The following is a 23,823-nucleotide window of genomic DNA, read 5'->3' as shown; positions in this document are numbered from 1 at the left end:
CAAAGTGGCATTGTGTTTTAGGTCTGGAAGAAATTGAATTCATGCAGCTCATGTTCAGAGAGGATTTCATCAGTGATAGCTATTTTGGTGGGAACCTACACGGAATAATCGCTACGGAGGAGCTTCACTTTGGTGAAGGCATGCACCGGAAAGCGTTCCGCAGCAAGGTGATGCAAGGCCTGGTGCCAGTGTTCAGTCCTGGCCACCCCTGCGTTCTCAAAGTGCACAGTGCTATCATGTACGGGACCAGGAGCAAGGATGATCTAGTTCAAAAGAACTACAAACTAGCCCTGCAGGTAAGGTTCCCCTGTCCTCTCCAAGCAAGAGCTGTGCGGAAGAGCTGTCTTTCAAATGTTCAAACAGCTGAGCCATTAAATGTTTTGAGTAATATTGCATAGGCATATCTGTTTGTAATGTAGGAATGCTATGTCCAAAATACGGCAAGAGAGTATGCGAAGATATATGCAGCAGAAGCTGAACCTTTGGAAGGCTTTGGGGAAGTACCAGAGTGAGTATATGTATACACACACGCACACACATATGTATATGTTATCCTCGGCACACCTACCCACTGACTGCTAGGAGTGATCTCTAGAGAAGAAAGAAGGATCCTAAGAACAGTGATACAACTGGAGTCATAATCTAAATAATACCAGGTATCAAGATGGCAAGAACAATTCCATTTGTATTAGAAAAAGAGAAAAAGGAGTAAAGAATAAGTAGCAGAGATGTAGGAACAGAAGTCCTGATTTTGATATACATTGGGAGTAAATTATTCATATTTATAAAGTAACACCAGTAGGTGATACTAGTAGTATCATCTAATAACTACAGTAGGTGATGTCAGGCCTTTCAATTTCCCATTAAAAACAAAATCTTGAGAGAAATGATCATTCTGAAGTTGGTATGAATCACTTCTTAGGCAAGTTTTCTAAGCAAAGAGAGCTTAAGCCAGAAAGCTTGGCTCTGGTTCTGCATTTTCCAAAAGATTGTTTTATTTTGTATCAGTAGTTTTCCATTCTTGTATATGGGTGCATCAGACAAATAGCTGAGTATAGACTCATCTCTGCCCCTGACGCTGGGAAATGACACCTTGAGGGTTTGGTAAGAGATCTTTTTCAAAGGATTTGCTGTTCTGGTGTCAGGCTACCATGTAGAGTTGAATTTGCAAAGGATGATTGAAATTCCACCTGCCTTGCTGCAAGGATAAGACCTACATGCCTGACAGCAGACTAAATCTCCATCTCCTTCTGGATGACACAAGATATTCTCAGCTGCACTGAATCACTGAAAAAAGGTTAGAAGTAACTGTTCTCAGCAGCCTCCGTAAAAAATTCTAGTCAGCTGTCCTGGGGATTCTGTCCGCAGTTAAATAAAACATTTTAGTGCCTTGACTCAAACTGCAAAAAGCTAAGCTTTTGCTAATCAAATACAGCATGTGATTTTGATATCTGCACTGTATCTTCCCCTCTTTACTAATTAGGAGAATTTATATCCATGCCATTCACAGTGGCAGCCATTTCACACAGCACCAGAAGGAAAGAGAAGGCTGGAGCAATTCCATTTGGGTGTTTTGTGTGCAGTGTGCATACTCAGCATGGCTGCTGTATTTTCTTTGTAGCTCTTAGATAAAATTGGCAGTTTGGTGACACGGGGTTCACAAGAGGAAAAGGGCAATAGCAAGAAAAGCGTTTTCACATAAGGATTCTAATGGATAGTGTATTCTCAGAACTGCATTTCATAGGGTTTTTCAGTGGGAGTTTTTGTAATTATTTTTGTAATTATGCAGTAGACGTGGGCAAAAACCTTGTGGCTGTGCTGCTCCTATGCTGGCACTTATAAAGCACTTAAAATTCAACCTCTGGAATGTTTTCTTAAAGAAGCCTTTTCAGGACTAGAACTAGAGGCAGAGATGGTGGTGAATTCTTTTAGGTAAATAGTCAGACTTCCTTATGGAAATACGTTGCTTATGGCAAAATTTCTATTTGAGAGGTTTCTCTACATACAGGATATAACCTCTAATTTTCATAGCAGAGAGAGAGCACACACACTGCAAAAGCTAGAAGTCTGGTGCAAAGAGCAGGCACGTGGAAGCTTCGGATCTGGTTGCATTATTCGAAACAACTGCCTGGAAGACAGCAGCCAGGGAGAAAAGAGGTGGCATGCATATGCATGTTTTGGTTTGCTTTTTAATTTCAAAACTTCAAGGCTGGATTTCTCTTTTCTACCCAGCCCTTGTCAGAGCAAATTTGTATGTAAAGGAAGGTATATTCCTTACAACATTTTATAAGGGAAATAGAGAGGCTTTCCTGAGCAAGAGAAAGGTCCTCCACATTCTCAAGTGCTAATTATAAGGCTGCAGCCCTAGGCTATCTGCTCATTTTTGACTATACGAGAAAGGTAAGAAAAGGAAAGAGAAAGCACTGTCCTATAATAGTCACTGTCATGGAAGGTAGACATTTATAAAGGGGTGGAAGGCAGACAGAGCGATTCTATGGTCTTAAGGTTACTACTGTATTTCCACAATGGAGCACTACTAACACTTTTATTAACCAGTGGCCCATTTTTTTTCCTTTCAGTGTTTATAAATGTGGCACTATACAGAGCCTTGTCTGCTAATAAAAGCTGATAACTTTAATGATACCGGTAGAGCTAAGGTGATGTCATCTCTTGAATGAGCAGGTTAGTTTAGTAGTAGACAAGTGCCTAGACGTGCGCTGATTGTTACTTAGAGAATAACTCTGCTGGTGTAAAGGCCATTTGTACCAGTTTAACTGCATCTGCAGGGACAATAATGGTAAAATATCACAATTACGAACAGATTAATGATGTCAATAAAGCTTGACTGTGGAATAGGGCTAGAAGACTTACAAGGAAGTGTTCTGGTTATATGTGGTTCTCTGCTCCATGACTAAATCTTCTAGACCTCCTTTAGATGTATATACAGCACCTCTGTTCATTCATGACTCTGCTATTTCCAGAATCCAGCTTCTCTGGTGTAAATGCATTTCTGGCAGTAACTGTACCACCCCTTTGGCAGTGTTGCTGTAAGAGATAAGGCTGTTTGCAAGAAAAGAAGTAACTAGAAACCTGTTTCATATAAAACTGGTGACAGTCATTTCTCCCATTTGTTTTGAGGCAGTGCCAGGAGCTTTTGTGAGCTAGCGGATAAAATATGGTGATGTTCTGTGACAAACTCCAGCTGACAGAAAGGCTTCCCAAATGACATTATCTCAGAGCAGTATTTAATTCCACTCTTCTGTACACTGATGTCACTTTTCTGCTTTCATTATTACATCTAAGGTTTTAATTTGGGAGATTTATACAGTAGTAGCAGTGCTGCCTGGTGAGCATGCTGAGTTATCCCAGTGTAAGTATGAACAGAAGGAGACTGTCTGCGAGGCAGCACACTGCTTTCCAGTCAGCAAGAGTCCTGTTAACCAAGAAGTTCATGTTACCAGTGGGACAGGTACTTCCTTCCAGGCTATTGTCATTCGCGCTTCACATTCAGTCTTTGTCTCTGAGAAGACGTTGAAACTCTAAGCAAAACCCACACTTTTTTTTTTATTTTGGTTACCAGTTTTTGGCATGGTGCATCTTTACCCGTAAATGGACCTAGTCTAGATTCCTAGAAAACTTTGCAAGTTTTCTGGCTAAGCTAGCTCAATTTCTAAATGAATAAAATTAGGTGAATTTTGTCCAATTTGCATTTTCCTGAAAATTTCATTCAGAATTAGTTGAAGTCTTCTGACCTGGATCCAAACTTTGACAAAGTCCAAGAATCTTCAGATCCCAGATCTTCTCTTGAGCCATTTTGTCCCGAGACTCCTGTGATCTCTCCAGAGACATTCTTGTTTCCTCCTACTGCTCGGCAAAGTAGTTGCTGTGTATTTTTATTATCAAACTGTTTGCTAATTTTGGATGTGTCATGTTTTAGAAGTCTATTCTGAGAAATCCTCCATTTACACTGGTGTTGGTCAAAGCATTTTCTGCAGTGGACAGAATCTGCAGGTGCCTAAAACCTCTGGAAGACTGAGTCATATAGGAGTCTGACAGAGCAGTTAAAACCATGAGCAGTTAAAACTCCAAAATGAGCAAGCAACTTGTATTGTGCAGAGTTTAGGTTTTGGGCCATATTAGGACAGAGTTAGAAATTACCCTCTGAAAAATGTAAGTTTAGACCTGACTAAATAATGCAAAGAAATAAGACATAAAACAGAATGCAATTATGTTCTGGAGCTACCTAGAAGATCAGAATCCTGCTCGGATGTCTCCCAGCTTGGTTTAGACTTGGTAACTGTTTATTCAGTCTGTGAGATCACTGGCCAAACTGTCTCTTTCTTACTTCTTTATTGACAGAGCTCAGTGGGGTTTAGGAGTTTTTATCCCTTGATTTCAGGATCATTCCTATTTTTCTTGTTCATCGCCCTGCAAATAACATCCCCTACGCCACAGTGGAGGAGGAGCTGGTTGGGGAATTTGTGAAATACTCTGTCAAGGATGGCAGGGAAGTCAATTTCCTGAGAAGAGACTCGGAGGCTGGCCAGAAGTGTTGCACCTTCCAGCACTGGGTGTATGAGAAGACCAATGGGAGCTTGCTCGTCACTGACCTGCAAGGTGAGTTGTCTGAATGGAGGCAGTAAAGTGGCTCTGCCATGATACAGGCTGGTAGGCACTCGCAGTCAGTCCCAGTAACTGCAGAATTTCCCGAGACTTGTTCCACAGAAATGTTATTCTTGGCTTTCTGTGGCCTATTGGCCACACTGCATGTGCACTTTCCATAACCCTGGGTTTGGAAAAGTCTTCCCCAAATGGAGACCGATACCCTGGCCCACAACTGGTAACAAGGTAGGGCATCTTTGCATGTAGGTGTGGACACCAGGAGCTGGCTCTGCCCGCGGGCTGCAGGCAGAGGCAGTATCACCGTGTTCATGTGGCTCACCTCGTACTCAAACTGATGGAGAGTGTTAGTTTGGGAGCCCTGGGCCAGGTTTCTCGAAGCATTGTATACTTGCTATTGCTGTACCTCTTGTGAAAAGCTTTCTGTTGCTTTTAACTCCCTTGTGACTGATTCCCCATCTAAATAGCTGGCCTACTGTTTGCCCCTCACGCTGGGGGCTCAGGGAGTTCTTTTGTGGCTAATCTTTACCCTGGTGTGGCCTCCTTGGATGGTCTTACCAGGAATTCAGGAGTCCTCCAAGTGCACCAGAGAGCAGTCCCCAGCAAAGGGCCAAATCATTACTGTACATTACAACCCAACCTGGGAAAGGCATGTTCTATGTGATTTGAACAGGTCACTTACTTAGATGCCTAAGCGTGAACTCAAGTGCCTTATCTACAAGCATCAAAATAAGCTTTTGTGCAGCAACCATAGCATACCAGGGGTGAAAAGGAAGTGAGCATTTGGGGCATGAAAGTCCACTGGCCCCATCCTCTCACACTAAGTACGTTCTCCAGCAACACAAGAGAGAGAACCTGACTCTTACTGGACATTGCCAACAGTTCTAGGAGCCACACAGCGACATACCACCAAGTCTATTGTATTCTTAATATCTCTAAATAGGATTTAAATCGTGCATCGGCCAGGCATTTATCCACTGCATGAAGGTGAATTTTACCTACAATAGGTTAATCTACAGACTTAGGACCACATTCAACTTTCAGGTTGAGACCCTGTATTTTTTATGAGTCAGTTCTTCATGTATTTACTTACTCTACTTTGTTTCTGGTAAGCATAAACAGTTTCTTTTTAGCAACTTTAATGATTTTAGCAATTTTTTTTTGGAGCACTTCCTAGCCTCTGGAGCTCCACCTTTCCCTCCCCCAGCTGTCCTTCCCTGCTTCACGTTTCCTTCTACCTTCCTGTGGGTGAAAGGAACCCGCACGTCTCAGCTGTGTAACTCCTGTGGCCAAAGGAGGAACCTTCTTACATAAAAGGGCCACATCTGAGATGTGTTTAGTCCCCTCTATTGCAGACAGGGATTACCAAAAAGATTAAAAGTGCTGTAACCTCCCGCGGTCAGTATCGTCTTACTTTGCACCGCAGGTTGGGGAAATGGCTGTGCCACTCCGTGATTCCCTCTCCATCATCACGGTGACTGCTTTAGCCATGCAGTAACAAGAGGCTGGAAGCAGCGCTGAAGTCTGAACTTGTTATGCAAACAAGAAGGTCTCATAACGGGAATTTCTGGCGAGTAATGGCTGCCACAGTAAGGGTGCAGGGCTGTTAATGGATTCAGAGGCATCACAGCAATACAACTACATAACAGTAACAACAAGATTAGTGTCATGGAAACCATCTCTCAAGATTAAAAACAAACTGCTCTACGAAACTTTTTATAATTCTGAAAATTCTAGTCTAAGCTATTATAGTGCCAGAGAAGCCACAGACAAGTTATTGAATGGGGACGTAAGTTTTATTTTCATTGAGATCTTTTTCAGTTTCATGTAAGCACAGACGTCTATTCTTTGAAAGAGCCTTTGGCAAAGTGAATGGAGAAACAATACAAATACAGATTTTTAAGCAATTCAAATAATGTCTGCTCTTTTTATACAGCATCTCATGCAGGTCAGAATAAAAGATAGGAGAGAGAGTTAGGATATTTTCTTTTCTAATTTCTTGTAAGTGCACTGTGTTTATTTGGTATGCAGGTTACCCCTAGGGAATGGAAAGAAATTAATTCATCGCCTACTGTGGCAGCCAAGGCAAGCATTTACTGGCCCATACAGTAGTATAATGCTTATATGAAACGGCAGAGGAAGGAAATTCTTACCTGGCTTATGTTCTTATAAGAAACCAATTTGAAAAGCGGAAAACCAAATGTTATGCTCTTAACAGGAGAACTGTTCTTCCACAAATGTCCCCTTAGTAAATGAGTCAGGTCTGGCTGATTGCTGTCTCACCTCCCAGAGGTTAATGATATGCCTTGTGAATTAGACTTCAGTTGTTAACAACATCCTTCTCCTTCACTTTTTCTTATATTTAAACATTTATTAACAATCTCTCAACAGTGAAATGCTCCACACTTAGGGTCCTGGCTGTGTTTGAAGAAACTTATTTTTTCAAAAAAAAAAAAAAAAAAAAAAAAAAAAAGAAGAATGGTAAAGAAATGCCCTTCCCACATTTCCTAAATGCTGCCTTTATGCTGCTGTGGGTGCGACTCTTTCTCACTGCAGAAATGCTGAGCCCGTATGCAACACGATATGCATGTATGTATTTGAAACCGAGAAAGGCAGAGCCTGCTTTAAGATCTCTAAGGAAAGGTGGAATCTTAGAAAATAACCTGTACCCTTTAACATGAGAAGCCAGGAAAATTAGCAACAAAACATCTAAAGAAGACCCCTGAAATAATTAAAAGGGAGAAGAAATGGCAAAGTGCTAGCTGGAGGGAAGCACAACAGCAGATCTGTTATCTGAGCCTCTATAATGATTGCTGCCACGAAGGACAATATACCTCTGTTGCTGTTGAAGAGAAACATACTTCCTCTCTGATCACCCGATCATTTGAGTATCTAGGCTGCATTATTCAGGCATCCTGGTTGAGATTTCTTAGGGTATTGTTAAAAGAAAAATGGTATTGAGACCATCATTTTTCTGTACAAAAAATCCACATACTACAGGACTGGATTTTGCCTATGAAACAAATGAAGGGACAAGGTAAAGAAAATAAAAGTTTCTGGAAACATTGAATGAAGAAGGCTTTTGAATCTCTCCCCCAAAAAGTAAATCCAAGGTTGATTGACCAGGTTGATTAGAAAAGCAAACTCTCGCATTGATATATGTTGTGGTCCAAGTTTGCAAAACAGACAAAACCACAAAACCTGGCATATGCAAAGATTACAGATGTTCTCTTAAAATGCGGTTATCAGCATGTATCCCCCCAGTGACTATCCAGCACAGAAGACAACTTATGCTGTATTTATCACCTTGCTTTCTGTAACATAGTGTAGTGAGACTGACTTCTAGAAATTCTTAGTGATACAGAGCACAAACATTCTATTTTGAACTGAGATACGTTAAAATGTTCTGTCAAAATGGTGACAATTAAAATGAAAAACATGAATCAATAAATAATATTTTAATACCTCTATCTATGGCTCTTTTAAATCTGAAGATATTCCTAGAAATGCTAGTGTAATGCAAGCTCTCTTTTTCCTTGATGCCTTGTAGGTGTAGGAATGAAGTTAACTGACGTTGGCATAGCAACATTGACTAAAGGGTGAGTAAAAAATTATTTCTCAACGGCATGGTTTTGCTTTACATGTCAAACTCTTCACAGCGTAAATATGTTGGGGGAGGGTGCATTGGAAATCTATTTTTGGTTTTACTGTGGAAAAAAACTGTCCTCATCTGACTTCTTTTAGCTTCTTTTTGTTCATATTTATAGGAACCCTACTTCAAGGGAAACACGTTCATTTAATTATAGAAGAAAGGGGATATGCTATAGATTTTGCTTTGCTTTTCCTTTTTGCCTCCCTTAAAATAGGTTTATTCAAAGGGCATCTCAAGAGAGAAATCAAGGTCTCAGGTGACTTCCAGACAAGCCCCTTTACTTGGTGGTGTATCAGCTAGAGAAAGGTAGGGCTGAAGAAGCAGTGCCAGCACTGGATCCAGCTTGATTTACAGGGGAAGACCTGGTGTTTGTGCTGTTGAGAGCTTATGACCACAGAGGGAAGGTCTCTGAATCCAGCATGCCCTAACATATGTATAAAGATACAGGCCTTTAATGTTCTAACTTTCTTCCACTTCTCCAAAGTTTTTATTAATTAAAGCTTCTGGATATACCATGAACAGAGCCATTGCTAGAAATAGGCAATGCAGGCAGTCATTCCAAGTAGCTAGTTGCTGGAAAGAGAGAGGTTGGGTGGGAGGGAGGGGGACAGCAAAACAGCCATGGTCCTGATGTCCGCTTTATCTGTACTACTGCCTAAAAAGCCAGGCCAGCTACTGCTCTGCGCTCTGCTGAAGAAGAGTCTGGATGTAGTATTTACCACTGTGGGAAGGAACTGTCACCACTACCCATCCCATCCCCTCTGCTGCAACATGAACAGCAGGTCCGTCCTCTCTAATCCGTCTCACAGGTTTGCCTATTCCCTGTATCTCCTTCTTTCTGTGGCAAACGCCATTCTCCCCTTGGAATGGCAATATCAGTTTTGTTTATGTTGCTGAGATGCTGCATAAACAACAATTAAAATAAACAGACTTTCTCTGTTACTAGTGTAAGTAAATTCTGTTGTTAGGGAGTAGAATCACTGCATGAAATCTTGGCTCCATTCAAATCAAGATTTCCTGGAACCAGGATTTTTTGCACACAGAATCTGAATCATGGTGAATTCTTGTGGCAGGTCTGGTATTACACTGTGTACCTGTAGAAGAGTATTTTAACTGTTCAGAGATCTACTTTCTGTCCTTCCTGGGTTATACCAGGGAGCACAGAAGCAGTCGGGCTGGCTCTGTCCCATTGCCTGCTGAGCTAATATATCAGACATTGGCTGCTTCTAGGCACTTAACCCTGAAAATATACATGATAGGCAATGTATGCAAAGCATTAGTGGGAATAAATCTATTTCATAGCCAGTCTGGTATTGTCTTTTGAACACCACCAGTTTTTGTGGTGAAAAATGAGAAATGCTATTTCATTTTTACATAAAGAATATAAAATATTACTCTCATTGATATCCTTATTCAGACAGAGATCTATCGCTTCTTTGAAACATACTAAATTGTTTACCCCGATAGTATCATGCTGCAGTGAGTTCCAGTGATTTAATGTGTCATGTAGTAATGTACTTCCTGTTACCAATTGTACATCATTGCAGAACATTCAGTAATTCAACTCTAATCATAACGGCTACATTTTTTTTTTTAACCAGAAAAAAGTACTTCTTCCAGTACTTCTTTCCTTAAGCACGTTTTTTTCCCATGACTATATATTATTCTCCCCCCACATGCACACAAGCTGTGTTATTTGTATTGTCACCATTCTGTTTCATGGCATACTGCACAGCTTTCCAGGTAAATGCCTGCGACAAGAGCTTTAAATTCATATTCTCTCATGAGAAACTGATAAAAAAAAGACAGAGCTGATCACATATATTCAGTCTTTGTACTGAATGTGAGTTTTTCTATATCCCAGTGGTACAGGAAAAAAAAAACGCCTCACAACGCCTTTTAAATTACTAAACATTTGATGCCAGAGTATTCTGGGAAAATCCTTAACATTTTCAGGCTGGCACCCTTTCAAAACTTACATTTACTTTTTAACTGTGGATCCAAAGTGAAATTAGTTGAATTATTCTTGCATCATCCTGTTAGAAAACAACGAAGTTATAAAAAATTTATTTAGGCAACACTGTTCTCTGGCATTAGGAGATTTATGGAAAGGCTTTAATGGATGTTATCTAGTTTACTGTGAGAAATTACTCCTATAAAAACAAATCTTGGACTACGGAAAAGGAAGGTGAAGTGAGAAAACGAATATACAATGCAAGCTGTGGTAAGGATCACCTCAGTCAGATATTGCCTTCATAAAAAAAACTCTTAAAAATGTTGAGTATCATTCTGTTTGACATATAGCTACTGATATTGCTACAAGGGAAGAGACTTTTTTTCTAGTCCGATATTTTCCTTTCATTGCTTATTTCCCAGAAAGGATACCTCTGGATTAATATCTTCACTTTGATTTTTAATTCAGCAAGCCTGGATGGGGAAAATAAGGAAGTGCACCGAATTCATCCATATTATAGCCTATTGCTACCTTTGGTAATATGCAACCATGCCAGTGAGAGACTGTAAATCTTACATGTTGGGGAGAACATACATAGTCATACTTGGCTAAAAATTACAGTGTGATCCTGGTATTCTTTGACTGTACTGTTAGAGAAAATACAAAGACGATTTTTGAGTGTAATTGCCTATATGAATTCTAACCATTAGGCCCCCCCTTGCAGAGGTAATGACCTCACTGATCACGGATACATGCTCTCTCTCAAATTCTTTTAAGCCTGTAGCAATACATCAAGGAAAAAAAGAATCCTTAGGAAATGCTTCTATGATCCTTGGTGAATGGAAAAACATTCATGTTGTTTCCGATCAAAATGGAAATTAAGTAAAATGCTAGTTTCACTCTGACATTAAACTTGTGATCAGGGGGAAAAAGAAGCAGGAAAAAATACCACCACCCTCTGTGCTCATAGTATAATCAAGCTTCCAAATAATCTAATGTCATGGCACAAACTGTTAGCGATGATTTTACAGAAGCCAATATGGCAACTGTCATGAATTATTCATGACATTATTTTTCCCCCCAATGTTTCATGTAAACCAAGCACAAGAAACAGCACATATTAAATTTTTGTGCATTTATTCAGCATTGCTCATTACCATTAATCTTTTCTTTTATCGGCTAGACTCATATTCCAAGTCTGCATGAACGTTTCTGAATGAGCATTTATGTGTCCAGTGTCTTTATTTTTCCTCTGCTTCCTGTAGAAGTTGTGGAGAGATTGATGTTTTCAACAATTAACACTCTTCAAAGGAATTCTGATCTTTTATCCTTTCTATGTACGTGAGTTGAAAAACAAAAGAACCTGAAAGCAAAGGGTAGGTTAGTCAATGCACTGAGGCAGATGCAATAACGTTTCTGTCACTGGGGGGCGAAGTTTAACTATAATCACGAAAGCCTGAGAAGTGTTTTTAATTTAGCCGCTTGGGCGCACCAGAGTCAGGAAATCAATCCTTTAAATAAGATATTTAACGTGTTCTTTGCAGAACTTAAACAAAAATAATAGAACACAGCGACTGGCTTTTAAGTGCAAGCAGCGAGCCAATTTAGAAGCCGTGCCCAAGTGCCCAGGTATGTAGCCGGGAGTGGTAAACACAAACACGGAGGAATTGAGAACGCAGTGACCCGCAGTCATTATGATTAACAGGAGCACTGCAGGTCTGGTTTCAGGGCACTGACGGGCTTCGTTTGGCCCAACGTGGCAACAACAGGCATGGGGGAGTGTAAACCTGGAGCTAAATTCAACATCCCCCCCTCAGAGTCAAGCAAGATTTGGTTTGTGCCCACCCTCAATTAGTCAGATTTGGCAGATAGGAATTCTGTTGGAATTGGTTTAATCTGTCAATCATTTAATCAGTGAATTAATAACCCATGCTGTGCAAAATAGTAGATTATTATTTTTCAAGGCTTGGACTGGTCAATAGTTCTATATTACTGAGCACAAAGCATATGAAAGCAATATATGGACTGTTCAATTTAGAAGCCATTCACTAATGCTGACCTCCTCCCTATTACACATACCACAAGCTATAACAGCACAGAATGGTTTGAATTAAGGGCACAAGTCCTGCCAAACAAGAACAGAGCTACGGGCATTAGGCCTCTGCAGAAGAAATGATACAGTCCGGAAGCACGTGATAAGGAAGGCTCTGTGGCAGCAGTGACTAACGAAGTGCAAACAGCTGGGAGAACTCAGATGCAAAACTTTGGTCTCACATCCGTAGATTAATTTTTCTGTGGTCCATTATAAGAATTGGAGCTGTTTGCACAGTGCAGAGCCAAACTAGGCTCATTTGTGCCTCTCAGCTTCCAAAATGGACAAGGAGTGGTGCCTAGGCCACATCTCTAGCCACAAGAGCAAATGCAAACCTGTTATTTTAAGAGAAGGGAAATGAGGATGGCTTGATTTATGAGCAAAGCTAGTGAAAGAAAAATAATCACGTTATTAATTCAAATGTTCTGGTCTCTTCTTTTGTTCACAATGTATTTATGCTCTTACCTCTTTACTGAAAATGCTTTTGGCATTTGCTGAATCCTAAAGCTAAAGTCAGTTAGCAAAGCATTCAGATGTTCATTTAAAGTGACTCTCACTCATAGGATATTCTGAGCATGTGCTATTGCCTCTGCTCTTTCTTTAGATGTTCCTTCAAAGACATACAGGAAGTGACAGATACCAAATACAGATATGAGAACAATTTATGCAGTTTATGAATATTTGCTCTTTAACTAGTTCAGATGCTAGGAAGTAAGTAAATTAAATTCATCCTTTCCAATCTGGCCACTGATCTTCAGTATATAACTTTACAGATACACCACTTGAGACATTTTGATTTTAAATTGTGTGCTGAGTCCACAAACTTACAACTGCAGTCAGATCTCCTTGCATGAGAAGAATGTGTGCACACTGAAATGACAACAGTCTCCAGTTAAATTTAAGGAACCAGGAATCAAAGATCCCTTATAAAAAATTGTGATTAAACTAATGAGTTTAGGTTGCCCTTTATTCTAGTAAGTTCTGGAGGATTAATAGCTAATGCTACTGCAACAGTACAGATTGCTCAAAAATGTTACTGGATGTAAGAATTAGTAATTTAGCTGGTACAGAGACTTCTCTTTAGTTCGCAATAAAAATGGACTTTTTTTGGTGAATTTTTTCATGCCAAGATTATTTCCACAAATAAATGAATAATATCATACCTTATAGCACTTAAGCTTCCTGCAAGGGAGAAGAGCACATGAAGAAATGCCCGTTAGCTGCAACAAAATGGCTACCTGGAAAAAAAAAGCGAGAGAGAGCGCAAGAGAAAAGAGTGTGTGGTCATTCTGCAGCCACAAATTAAAGTAGCCATCAGTCACTGCAGTGAAACCTCTCACTTAACTTATAGCCCTGGAGATTCCTTATCATTAATATTTCTGCTGGCTTTGTAGAATACACCTACACAAAGCGCGGGAGGAATGAAGCCTTTCAATCAGTTTTGCAGCAGAAATGGAGAATTTCAGATATCAGAGTGAGCAGATGCTACCCGAACACTGTCTGCACAGAGCCTCATTATCTGTTCAGATACTGGCAAATACATCTGTGTTACATGCAGTGCTGCAGCATCCAGCAGTGACACATCATGACAGTGGAAGGTGTTTTAATGACAGCTGGTTAAATTATTTGTTGCCACCGGCATTCACTGGGAATTTAGACTTTGTTTCCACAAAGACCCAATAGTTCATTGAATATTCATGACAAATTAATCAAAATCCTTCAGTCTAAGTTACTGCCCTTTGCTGGCAGTGTAGTGCTCTGCTCCCACTGGTTTTTGGAATCAGGATCAATGCATGATATAAAGAGAGTTTCTTGCTGAGCACAGGCAGGCTTGCCTGAGGGCATTATGTTCTGCTGATGTGTCTGGCGCACATATCTAGGAAGGGAACTGAGGAATAAAGTCTCAAGTCTATTACTTCCCCAAAGGAGCCAGAGCACATTTCCTCCTCCTCTTGCAGAACTCCAGGGTACAGTCCTGAAGTAACAACGGTGCTCCTCTTAAACTCTCTTTGGGTAAATAAGCAGGTATCTTGGAGAGGAGAGAAAAAAAGTCTTAACCCTTTGAGGTTCATCTGGCTGTTTATACCAAGCTAGCTGAGTGGTTTCTCTAGAGCAGGCAGGCTAACCACCTGTTTAACTTAGGGATTAACCTGGTCTGGTATGAAGAACTTCATATGACAAATAATAGTAAAATAGGTTTGGATCTGTATTTCATTGAAATATATATTTAATATTTAAGAGCTCTGACTTTGGAGAAGAATTTGAAACTAAAATGTAGCTATGAGAAGACAAAAAGGACTCTTAAATACATATAATTAGAAAGCTGAATTCCAAAATAGCTTTTCTTACTGAAGTTAATCAGCAGCAATAATTTCATTTCTGAGAAAATGAAGGTCTGCTGTCCACTTTACAATTATCTGCAACATCTTCATCACCATGGTCGCAATAGTTTGTCTGAAATCTTTAAAATCCTCTTTAAAAGCAGCAGCAAAGTCTGTAGCTGACCTCTTTGTGGCCTAAAAGGAGGCAATGGAGCCTGCAATATGTACATTACCATTTTGCTATGTTCCCAAATATGCAGTATATATTACCTTTTAGATATGTTTGAGAAATCTTCAAATTTGCATTTCCACCAAAGAGGTTTTCTTCATTCTCAGGTGGAATTATGTGTTATATCATGATTTGACACACTGAGGTGTGTCCTGTGTGGCCTTTTCAACTCGCATGAGATGCTAGGACAAGTCAGCCTGAGGTTTCAACTTTTCTCTTCCTTCTCTGTAGAGGAACCCTAAAAATGCAAAATAAGACAATTAGATACAGGTACAGGCAGATACCATTCCCTTTTGTTGTGAGGTATTTTATTAGATTTTAATCACTAGCACCATTCTTTTGTACAAGAAAATTTGGCAAAATATGTGGCAATAAGGAGGTTTACCTGTCAGACAGAGTTTGAACTTCTCAAGACAGTACTGTTTTCATTAGCACTATGCGACCTGTCTGCCTGAGGAAATAAGTTCTCTAGAATGCTGTGCAAGGATCGTGTTGTGTTAATTAAAGTGCTAAATTTTTTTTAATTTAATTTGATATAGTAATAACCCAGAGTTCACATCTCAGGATTTTGTATGTCCAGTGACCCAAGAGAACAGGGTAGAACAGGTGCTTATTAAGAGAGGTACCAAGCAAGGATAGGGGCACCCTGGCCTCTGTTCTCTCTTCCACACCCTGATAGTTTGGTTGACCAGAATGACTCCTTTAAAAAGCAGATGCAGTGTTCCTTGGGATGGGAGACACAGTGAGTGGTCACTAGCTCCAAGGAGCTGACATTGGCTTCTGTTTTGCATCTAAAGGCACCAGAAGGGAAGACCACAGCCAGTGGCAGGGTAGAGAAGAGGGATGCAAGTGCTCTGCCCACTCCTTGGCTTTGCTAGCCTGCTGAAAAAAGGAAGGGTAGCAGAGGGAGATATGGTGGTGGCTTGGGAGTTGTGCAGGGTAGATGGGACTGTCTTCTTGAGGAATGCTCCTTACATCCTTCTTCCCCAGAGGCTCGGCTCCTTCAGGTCTTGTGATGAAGCCTGGGAGAGGGAGGAGTGTAGCAGAGAAGTTGCAGAGGTATTTACATCAAAACAGTTTGTAGTTCTGACAACACCTCCTGTTGCAACCTTGTCTCTTGACAGCAGCCCAGCAGCCCAAAGTACTGTTTACAGAGAATGCTGTAAAATGCATTTCATTTATGTATTACTGAGACTAAGATAGCTGACAATACTTTCCCAACAAAATGAAATGGAGAAGAGTAGCCAGAACATAGGCCTCAGAACCAGGACTCTTAAGTCCTTTTCTTTGTTCTGTCACTACTGGCTACCTGGTTTCTGTCACCTCTCCATGGCTCAGTTTGATTATCTGTGAAAGAGAGTTAATGCTTCTCAACACAGCATGAGTGGAAGAGACTTCCTTAATGTTTCCAAGCTACTTATGAGTCAACAGTCATACTCTGCCTCCCCTATGCTGAAAGTAAATCTTGAAATTTCATTTGGCTTTGTTTTTTTCTTTGTTGCTACAGATACAAAGGTTTTAAAGGCAACTGCTCCGTTTCCTTCATTGAGCAGTTCAGAGTCCTTCACCAGTGTAATAAGTACTGTGAGATGCTGGGGTTGAAATCTCTCCAATCCACTCATCAGAAACAGAGGAAACCAACATCCACAAAAAGCAAAACTCTGCCAAACTCAACAACCGTAAAGAAAACAGTGCCCAGCGCCTAAGAAAGTAAGAGAACAGAGACTTCATTTCTTCGGAGCATTGAGTAATACTGGCCCAACTTGTGAAGACTCCTCTTGAGGACATGTAGTAGTGATAGGCACTTATGACCTGATGGGGGGATAACTTTAGTCCTTTGCCTTATGACATTGTTTTGAAGCCATTCTGACGCTGATGCCAGCAGCAAAGAAAGGAGCTGACTCTAGGACCCAGCTAGGTTAAGGTTTTGGTTTAGGTTTTGGAGACAAACTAAGCCATCTGCCTGGATTATCTTGCAACTCTTCTGTACAGTTATATCTGCACATTCTGAGTCTTGGACTTTGTGCAGAACGCAGGTCGCTGGAGAACATCTTCCCTCATGTGTGTGTATGCCAGTGACCCTGTGGGTTCAGCTGCTATGTAAACATCAATATATCTAAGATGCCACTTAGTAAAGGTTTTGCACTAGTATTGTTGTTCAGGCTCTTCTAGAACAATTCCTTTCTTTACCAGATCTTTGCGTAGTTGTGATCCTACTCCTGTTGTTTTTTTTCCCTGGTTACATGTCATCTAACACAAGATAAAGCCGTTGATGATTGCACATACCTGTCTTCTGTCCCCACAGAAAGATAGCTAATATCTTTAGGGTCCTCACAAAGTGAGAACCAACAAACCACCGACCAGCTGAAAGCTGGGCAACTTCTGTGATTCTCCACTGAATTCCTTGCTTCCCAAATACTTGACTCTACAATCAACCCCATGGTGGAGTACTTTTGCACTTGCACCAACTCTGTTGTAGATTAGAGGTTTGGAGTCTCCATGCTGCTAAACAGCTCCCATCTGAAAAGAGCCATTAGAAATGGAGGATATTTCAGTACCTTGCAATATTTACAATTAAAATACGTGTGATGACTTTTCTATTTAGTGTAGAGTTGTTTTTGAAGGAACATAACAGGTGCCTTGGGCCAATACTTGACTGCTAAAGAGGCATTATTTACCCAGAATGCCTAGACAGTGCCAGAACAAAAAAGATACGGTTCTCCACCATAGTTAAGTGTAGCTTATGTGAAGATTGGAAGCCAAAGGAGCAAACTATGCATGTTGGAGGACTGCAACAAGTTTGCTGGAGCTTGGCAGTTGAAAAGCAGTGCCAAACACTTAGAATACAAACACTGAACACTGTCAGATTTCTTAACTCTGAGTGATTACTAAATAAAATGTGGTGCCAAGAACCACTACCCATGTAGAAGAGTCCTATCAGTGCTGAAAGAAGATAAAGAGATTTCGAAGTAGGTTCTGCTTTGTATTGATAAGCTGTGGGTGCCAGCTGGAGAGAAACTGTTGGGTGATAGCTGACACTAGGTATAGAAACTATCTGACTGCAGTATAGATGTAAAGACCTGGACTAGTCATCCTAGATTCCCCTTACAGTCAACTGAGGTCTAGTCAATGGCATCTAGAGCAAGATTCAGGTCATCTGAAAAATAGACAATTAAAACAGGTTAGATGAACTGTACCAAAAAGTGCCTCTTTCTCTCCATTGAGTGTAAAGGAAGCACAGAGTGTCAGACAGACAACTACATTGTAAAAGCCTAATGTTTCTTTGGACAAAGCCCTCTAGAACTGTGAGTTTTTAATTGTTTTCTGTTAACTTAGGCAGAGGAGACTGTTACAAAACATTATGGCAGAAATTTGAATGGTATTGTAGTCCACATAAAATGAAATATATGAAAGACTATTTGAAAGATGAGTTTTAAATAGAAAATGCAAAAGGAAGGTGAAAACTCAGAAGAGTCCATGACTGAGCTATGGATAAGCAGTCTATCTTTGAGTCTACAGATCTGAATCCCTGCTCAAAGACCACATTGTGACTGAAATCTGGGACAAAACATTAAGAATGAAAGCTTTAAAAAAAGTTACAATTTGCTGAGGATGGGAATTCATTCATTTTAAAATTAAGTTGAATGGCAATGCTCTGCTACTGTGGAGAACCTGAAGTGTCACAAGAGACTGGAGGTAGAAAAGTATATGGAGCAGAAGTTCTGGAAGAGTCACATCCTTGCAGCACCTCCTTGCTCTGGACATTCTTCTTATTAGCTCTTTACCTTTCTGTGGTGATCGGAGAGGCTTAGAGAAATAGGTCTGGTCTGGACAGCTTTCCATCAGAGGAGAGTGCGAATATGGGATATGGGAAGGCAAGTTTACCACAGGGCTTTCCAGTTCTTCTGTAGCCATGCATGTGAGCAGTGTGCTGGACAACATAACACAGCCCAGTGACTAGGCTGCTTGCACATCACAGCCAAGGGGACAGTGTAAGAAACCTGCATAAAAAGGTAAGAGAAGCCTGGCATAGCCATTGAGCTTGAATTCTTTCATGCCCTGCTAAGAATAGAAGGTTACTCTGGGGCTACTGCCTGATCCGGATGCTCTGTGTGTGTGCATCTGCATGCATGTATGTCTGCAGGCCAGCTTTACTTTGCCTAAAGTAGTTTTTTGTCTGTTTTTCATGTAGGAGCTGAAAAGTGGTTCCCTAGCCTTATAAAGCAGATGGCGGCTGGCCATTCAGGATACAACAGTTATGATTGTGCCTTGTAACGTCTTTGGGAAGGAAATTTGCTTACATTTCCTTTCCACCTTTTAGTGTTCGGCTTCCTCATATTTCTGATCTCTGGGAGACAGGGCAACCCCCCACTGCAACCTCAGAGAATTAGTTTTGTTGATATTTCATGCCTGCCTAAATATGTCACTTTATTGCATTTACTTTGTGTGTTTACTACTGACGACCACACAGAGACAATGAATATTATCCTTGCCTGGAAAGAAGTAAGTCTTGATCATGCAAGTGACTAAGCTCAGAGGGATTTTTGGGGCTCCCATCTGGAACCATCGTTCCATCCCTGCAGAGTTGTTTGCAGGACTGAGTCCTACCTTTCTTCCTCATTCATTGGTCAAATACTTGGAGACCATGTTGTTCTTCACACCTGTTGGCCAGAATAACCACAGCAGAATCCGTAGATCTGAATCATGATTTTTATGCTCCACATATCCATGGAACACAGTACATTGGAAGGCTCTGTGCTACTTTCCAGAGAAAAGATCACATTCATGTGCTCTGGCAACAAATATAAATGAATCTTTTATAATATTTTCCTCTGTGGGGAAGCCCACAGAATGTGTCCCTATACACCAAGCCCATCGATGGACGGTTAGTTAGGGACTCAGAGCACATTCTGGTTACGTTGCTATTTTGATGGATTTGCTATTACTGCTCAAAGGCTAATTGTGATTTTCTTACTATTGATCTTGTGAACTAAATGTGTATGTGAGCATTATATAATAACAAGCCATCATATTTGAGTTAAATAGACATCTTTCCCAACTAAATTGGTTGCTTTTCCACTGCTCAGGAGTTTATTGGCCGTATTTTGTTTATTAATAGGCACATTACACTGCTGATGTAATACAACACTGAGTAAAGCACAATTCCTGATTTTCTATCAGTGGAATTTCTGAGTGATGATAATAGGAAAACCTAGCAATACACTGTTTTAAAGCAGTCATTTGCTTCTACTAGAACAAAAGCTTCAGTTATAATAATGATACAAGATCCTGTTAAAATTTAGTCATTGCCCTTGAGTTCAGCTACAAGTGCAATTACATTGAAATAATTAGACATTAATTAGACATTAGAGCTACCAAAAGGAGAAAAAGCTTAACTGCTTACCTCAGCTTAAAGATAGCTTGACCAGTTTTAAAGCCTTGATTAGTCATGGTACTCACATATCATTGCCCTTTGATATATCTAAGTGAAGTAGAGAATAGAGACATTGCTTTTTATCTGTTTCCTTGTTACCTCTTCCTCTTTCACACTTGCTCAGCTTTCTTGTTCTGTATCTTCTCTATATAGGAATATCTTCTTTAGGTAGGACTCTCTCACAAAAAATCCTCCGTTTCCTTGCTGAAATTTCCTGGTGTTACCATAGTATAAAGAGTTTAAAATCCAGTAGTCTGACAGGATACTAGGAGAGTGCCAGGGTGCATGTCAGAAACAGAAGGGAAATGGTGATTAACGTGCCGTATGTCTGCCCATGTCTAAATGTCCGTGTCAGATTTAAAAAAAAAGACTTTGTTAATAATTGCACTCATTTGTAGACTGATTATTAGCCACTCTACCCACCTTAGTCTTGCTGTTATACAAGATACTTATATGCTGTGTTTCAGGAAGTATTTCCCAGCTAATTGAAAAATAATGAAAACTGAATGCATTTAATCTCAACTTTATACAGAGGTCTGAGCTATGAAGTCAGACTGGGAGGAGAAAGTTGGTCCTATTAAGTGCAGTTGACTTCAATGGCACAAGAAAGAGTCATCTACTAGAACCATGGTTTTACCCTGATGTACCTTTGTTTCCAATATGCATCAGCTGGATGTCTGCACAATCATAAGCAGTGAAATCACAGTTATCAGTGGGGTAAACAAAATTCTCACTGGGCTTTAGATTTAATGGCCCATTGAGAAGAATGGAAGGAACATCTACCTGTCTCACAGTGTTTTAATCTGAGCCAAAATCTGGTTTTCAGCCTTTCACAAAAGGGAACCATGCAAAGTTTTTGCGAGCAAGTTTAATAAATCTGTTTTCTAATCACAGAAGACACATCAGCAAATCAGAAACTAGAACCCATTTTTTAAAGAAACACTTTCAGCTTAATTCTTGCTGCTAGCAGTTGCATTATTACATTAATAGATGTTCATGACTACACACGGAATGAATAAATTGCACTGGGTTCTAATAGCAACTTTAAAATGTTATGCTTTTCACAGGGCACCACTGTAATTTAGGCTGATGAACTAATGTGTTGTGATTTAACTTCTATTACACAGACTAACAATGATAAAACACTCAAGAATGGAGAATCAATAAAGCGTCCACAGGATGTTTCTTCTTGTTCAAAAATAATCACATGAATGGCTTACAGGTACTGAGTTTTTAAATGTATACCTCCCTCTAGATAAATTGATGATTTTGCCTATTCTTTCCCAATTTTTAAGTGCACTAGCCCAGCTCCAGTGGTAATATTTTCAAGAACACCTAAGGGATTTTAGAGCATAGGTCCACATCCACAAAATACTGGGCACATAACACTTAAGATGATCTTTTTTCCAAAATGTGTCTTGAATACTTAGAACGTCATTGCTCAATAGAAATTGGCCTCCTCAGTCCCTTCCAAAACAGAACCTCAAGTACTTCTGAAAATCTCACCCAAACCGTCAGGAGTGTTCAGATGCATCGGTAAACGAATCAGAGTACATCAGTCCTCCAAGGATTCAGGAAAAGAGCTGGTCTTAAGCTTTTGAAAAAACAGTGCGGAGTTGTTGGGAATCAGCTGCAGACTCTGGTTCCAGCTTTAGATCGCAAATAACAATGACCCCCACAAGGAGAAAGTCAGTTGGTACAGAAAAAGGTCAGTCTTGCCCTGAAATATGGGTAGATAGGTCTAGAGTGCAGAATAGTTTGAGAAACTTTTAACCAAAGTGACTGTAGCATTTTTTAACCTCTGCGGGAAGATAGAGCCTTGCCATAAAACTTAGATTATTCTTCTGCTTCAAGTGTGGAAAACAAAAACAAAAACAAAAAAACCCCAAAGTGCTAAGTTTTAGGATTTGAATCTCTCTCCATGACTGACTAGCCTTGGGTGAATAGATCATTGCAGCACTTACTTAGATACATGTTTGCAGCCCTTGTGCCCACGCTCCAGGGGATGCAGCCTCAGAAGGGAGCTGATGTATTGCAGATGCTGTGCCTCTGAATGCTTATTCACTTGAAGCAGACTGCAAAGTGGAGGACACCATTAGAAACCAGGCAGTATGTTCCCCAATCCATTCCTTACGGACCATGTAGCGAGAGAAAAATGACTGGATTCTCTTTTGTATGCAGTTCTTACTGGGAGAAACTTTTTAATATAACCCCTGCAGATCAGCCTCACATAACCTAAGAGTAAACTGCAGGGATTCAGCTCATTATGTCTTTTTTTTCCCTCTCTCCCCTAAAGAAACTTCGGTGTATCTGTGGGTGTTGCAAAGGTCATGTAGCTCTACAATAAAAGCTTCAAAAAATGACTTCTCATTCTGAGTTTTAAGAGCACAGTAGTAAGAAAATAATAGGGAGAGAGGATTAACCTACACTGTTATCATCCTGCCACAGAGCACCAGGGGAAGGTTAGGAACTGTTTCCCCACATGGATATTTGACTGAATATTTTAAATGGGTTTCCTTTAATACATTGCAAATGGAACCTGGGGAGCCTGTCCTGCCCTTGCCCCACTGAAGTACAAGCAGTGGTGGTTCTTTTTTCGCATGTCTAAAAGCATGAATCTGTGGAATAAGCTGTGGTGACGCTGCAAATGGTAGAACTACTCCAGAATGACAGACTTTCAATCTCCTGCTAGTTCTGTTGATAGCACATGGATACTGTGCTCAGGCAAGCAACACATGAGCCTCACTGAATGGGAGGAGAGAAACAGCATAAGATGTTCTTCAAACAGGAAAAACTGCTTTATCAATAATCAGAAGGGCAAGCAACACTGGCACAAGCTCTGTGGACAGCACTGCAGGTAGGATGAGGGAGGGAAGGCAGTCTCCACTTTCTCTCAATCAAAGGTTGAGAAGAGAAGTAGCTAGCTGCAGAAGCATTACCCAGATGGCCATGCAGACAAAGTCTCTTTTGCTTTCCTCCTTCAGAGCCAGAGAAAAGGGAAAGAAGGATTTTCTGTTCTCTTACCCCCACACCAACTCACTTCACAGATTCCCAAAGATTCCCTCAGTTATCAGCTATTTCTTACCAAAGGCCTTCTCAAAAAGAAACCATAAGTATCTGCAGCTTTGCTCTTTTTACTGTGGGGTTTGCCATATGGGAGTGAAATTTTTGTGATTTAGTGAATCTTGTACAGCAAGAGAATACTGGTTTTGGAAGCCTTTCTGCTGCTGCTGCTGGATTCCAGCTATGTCGGTGGATGCCATCTGAGGGATAGGTGATGGGCCAGCTGAGAGGTTATGGATCAGGAAAATGGGTGACATTGTAATGGGTGTCTGCTATATACCGCCTCATCAGGAAGTAGGTGAGACCTTCTTCAGAGGACTGGAAGAAGCTCTGTGTTTGCAGGCCCTGGTCCTCATAGGGTACTTCAACCACCCTGGTACTTGCTGGAGGGACCACACAGCAGGGCACAAGCAATCCAGGAGGCTTGCATCCATGTGCATTGGTGACAACTTCCTAAC

At 40.5% G+C, this 23,823-nt stretch overlaps 1 protein-coding gene and 1 long non-coding RNA gene across 3 annotated transcripts in view; one reads left to right on the top strand and one right to left on the bottom strand.

The window, feature by feature from the left end:
- Window positions 1–22,665, top strand: part of LOC135324927 (alpha-protein kinase 2-like) — a 62,604-nt gene extending 39,939 nt beyond the window's left edge. For both annotated transcript variants that reach the window (XM_064502032.1, XM_064502031.1), the window contains 5 exons: window positions 22–296; window positions 420–508; window positions 4,400–4,617; window positions 8,171–8,219; window positions 16,376–22,665. In XM_064502032.1, the coding sequence (XP_064358102.1) occupies window positions 22–296; window positions 420–508; window positions 4,400–4,617; window positions 8,171–8,219; window positions 16,376–16,574 (830 nt within the window). In that variant the 3' untranslated portion in view covers window positions 16,575–22,665. The remainder of the gene's footprint in view (window positions 1–21; window positions 297–419; window positions 509–4,399; window positions 4,618–8,170; window positions 8,220–16,375) is intronic.
- LOC135324929 (uncharacterized) lies at window positions 11,356–15,757 on the bottom strand. The gene is made up of 3 exons (XR_010386156.1): window positions 14,910–15,757; window positions 13,482–13,556; window positions 11,356–11,589 (listed from the first exon to the last, which is right to left on the bottom strand). It is a non-coding gene; the product is annotated as an uncharacterized LOC135324929 (long non-coding RNA).
- Window positions 22,666–23,823: the final 1,158 nt, after the last annotated feature.

This window comes from Dromaius novaehollandiae, chromosome Z (assembly GCF_036370855.1).
Source record: "Dromaius novaehollandiae isolate bDroNov1 chromosome Z, bDroNov1.hap1, whole genome shotgun sequence".
In the NCBI taxonomy this organism is placed as follows: Eukaryota; Metazoa; Chordata; class Aves; order Casuariiformes; family Dromaiidae; genus Dromaius; species Dromaius novaehollandiae.
The sequence above is the reverse complement of the archived record's forward strand: the minus strand, read 5'-3'. Positions and strand labels throughout refer to the sequence as shown.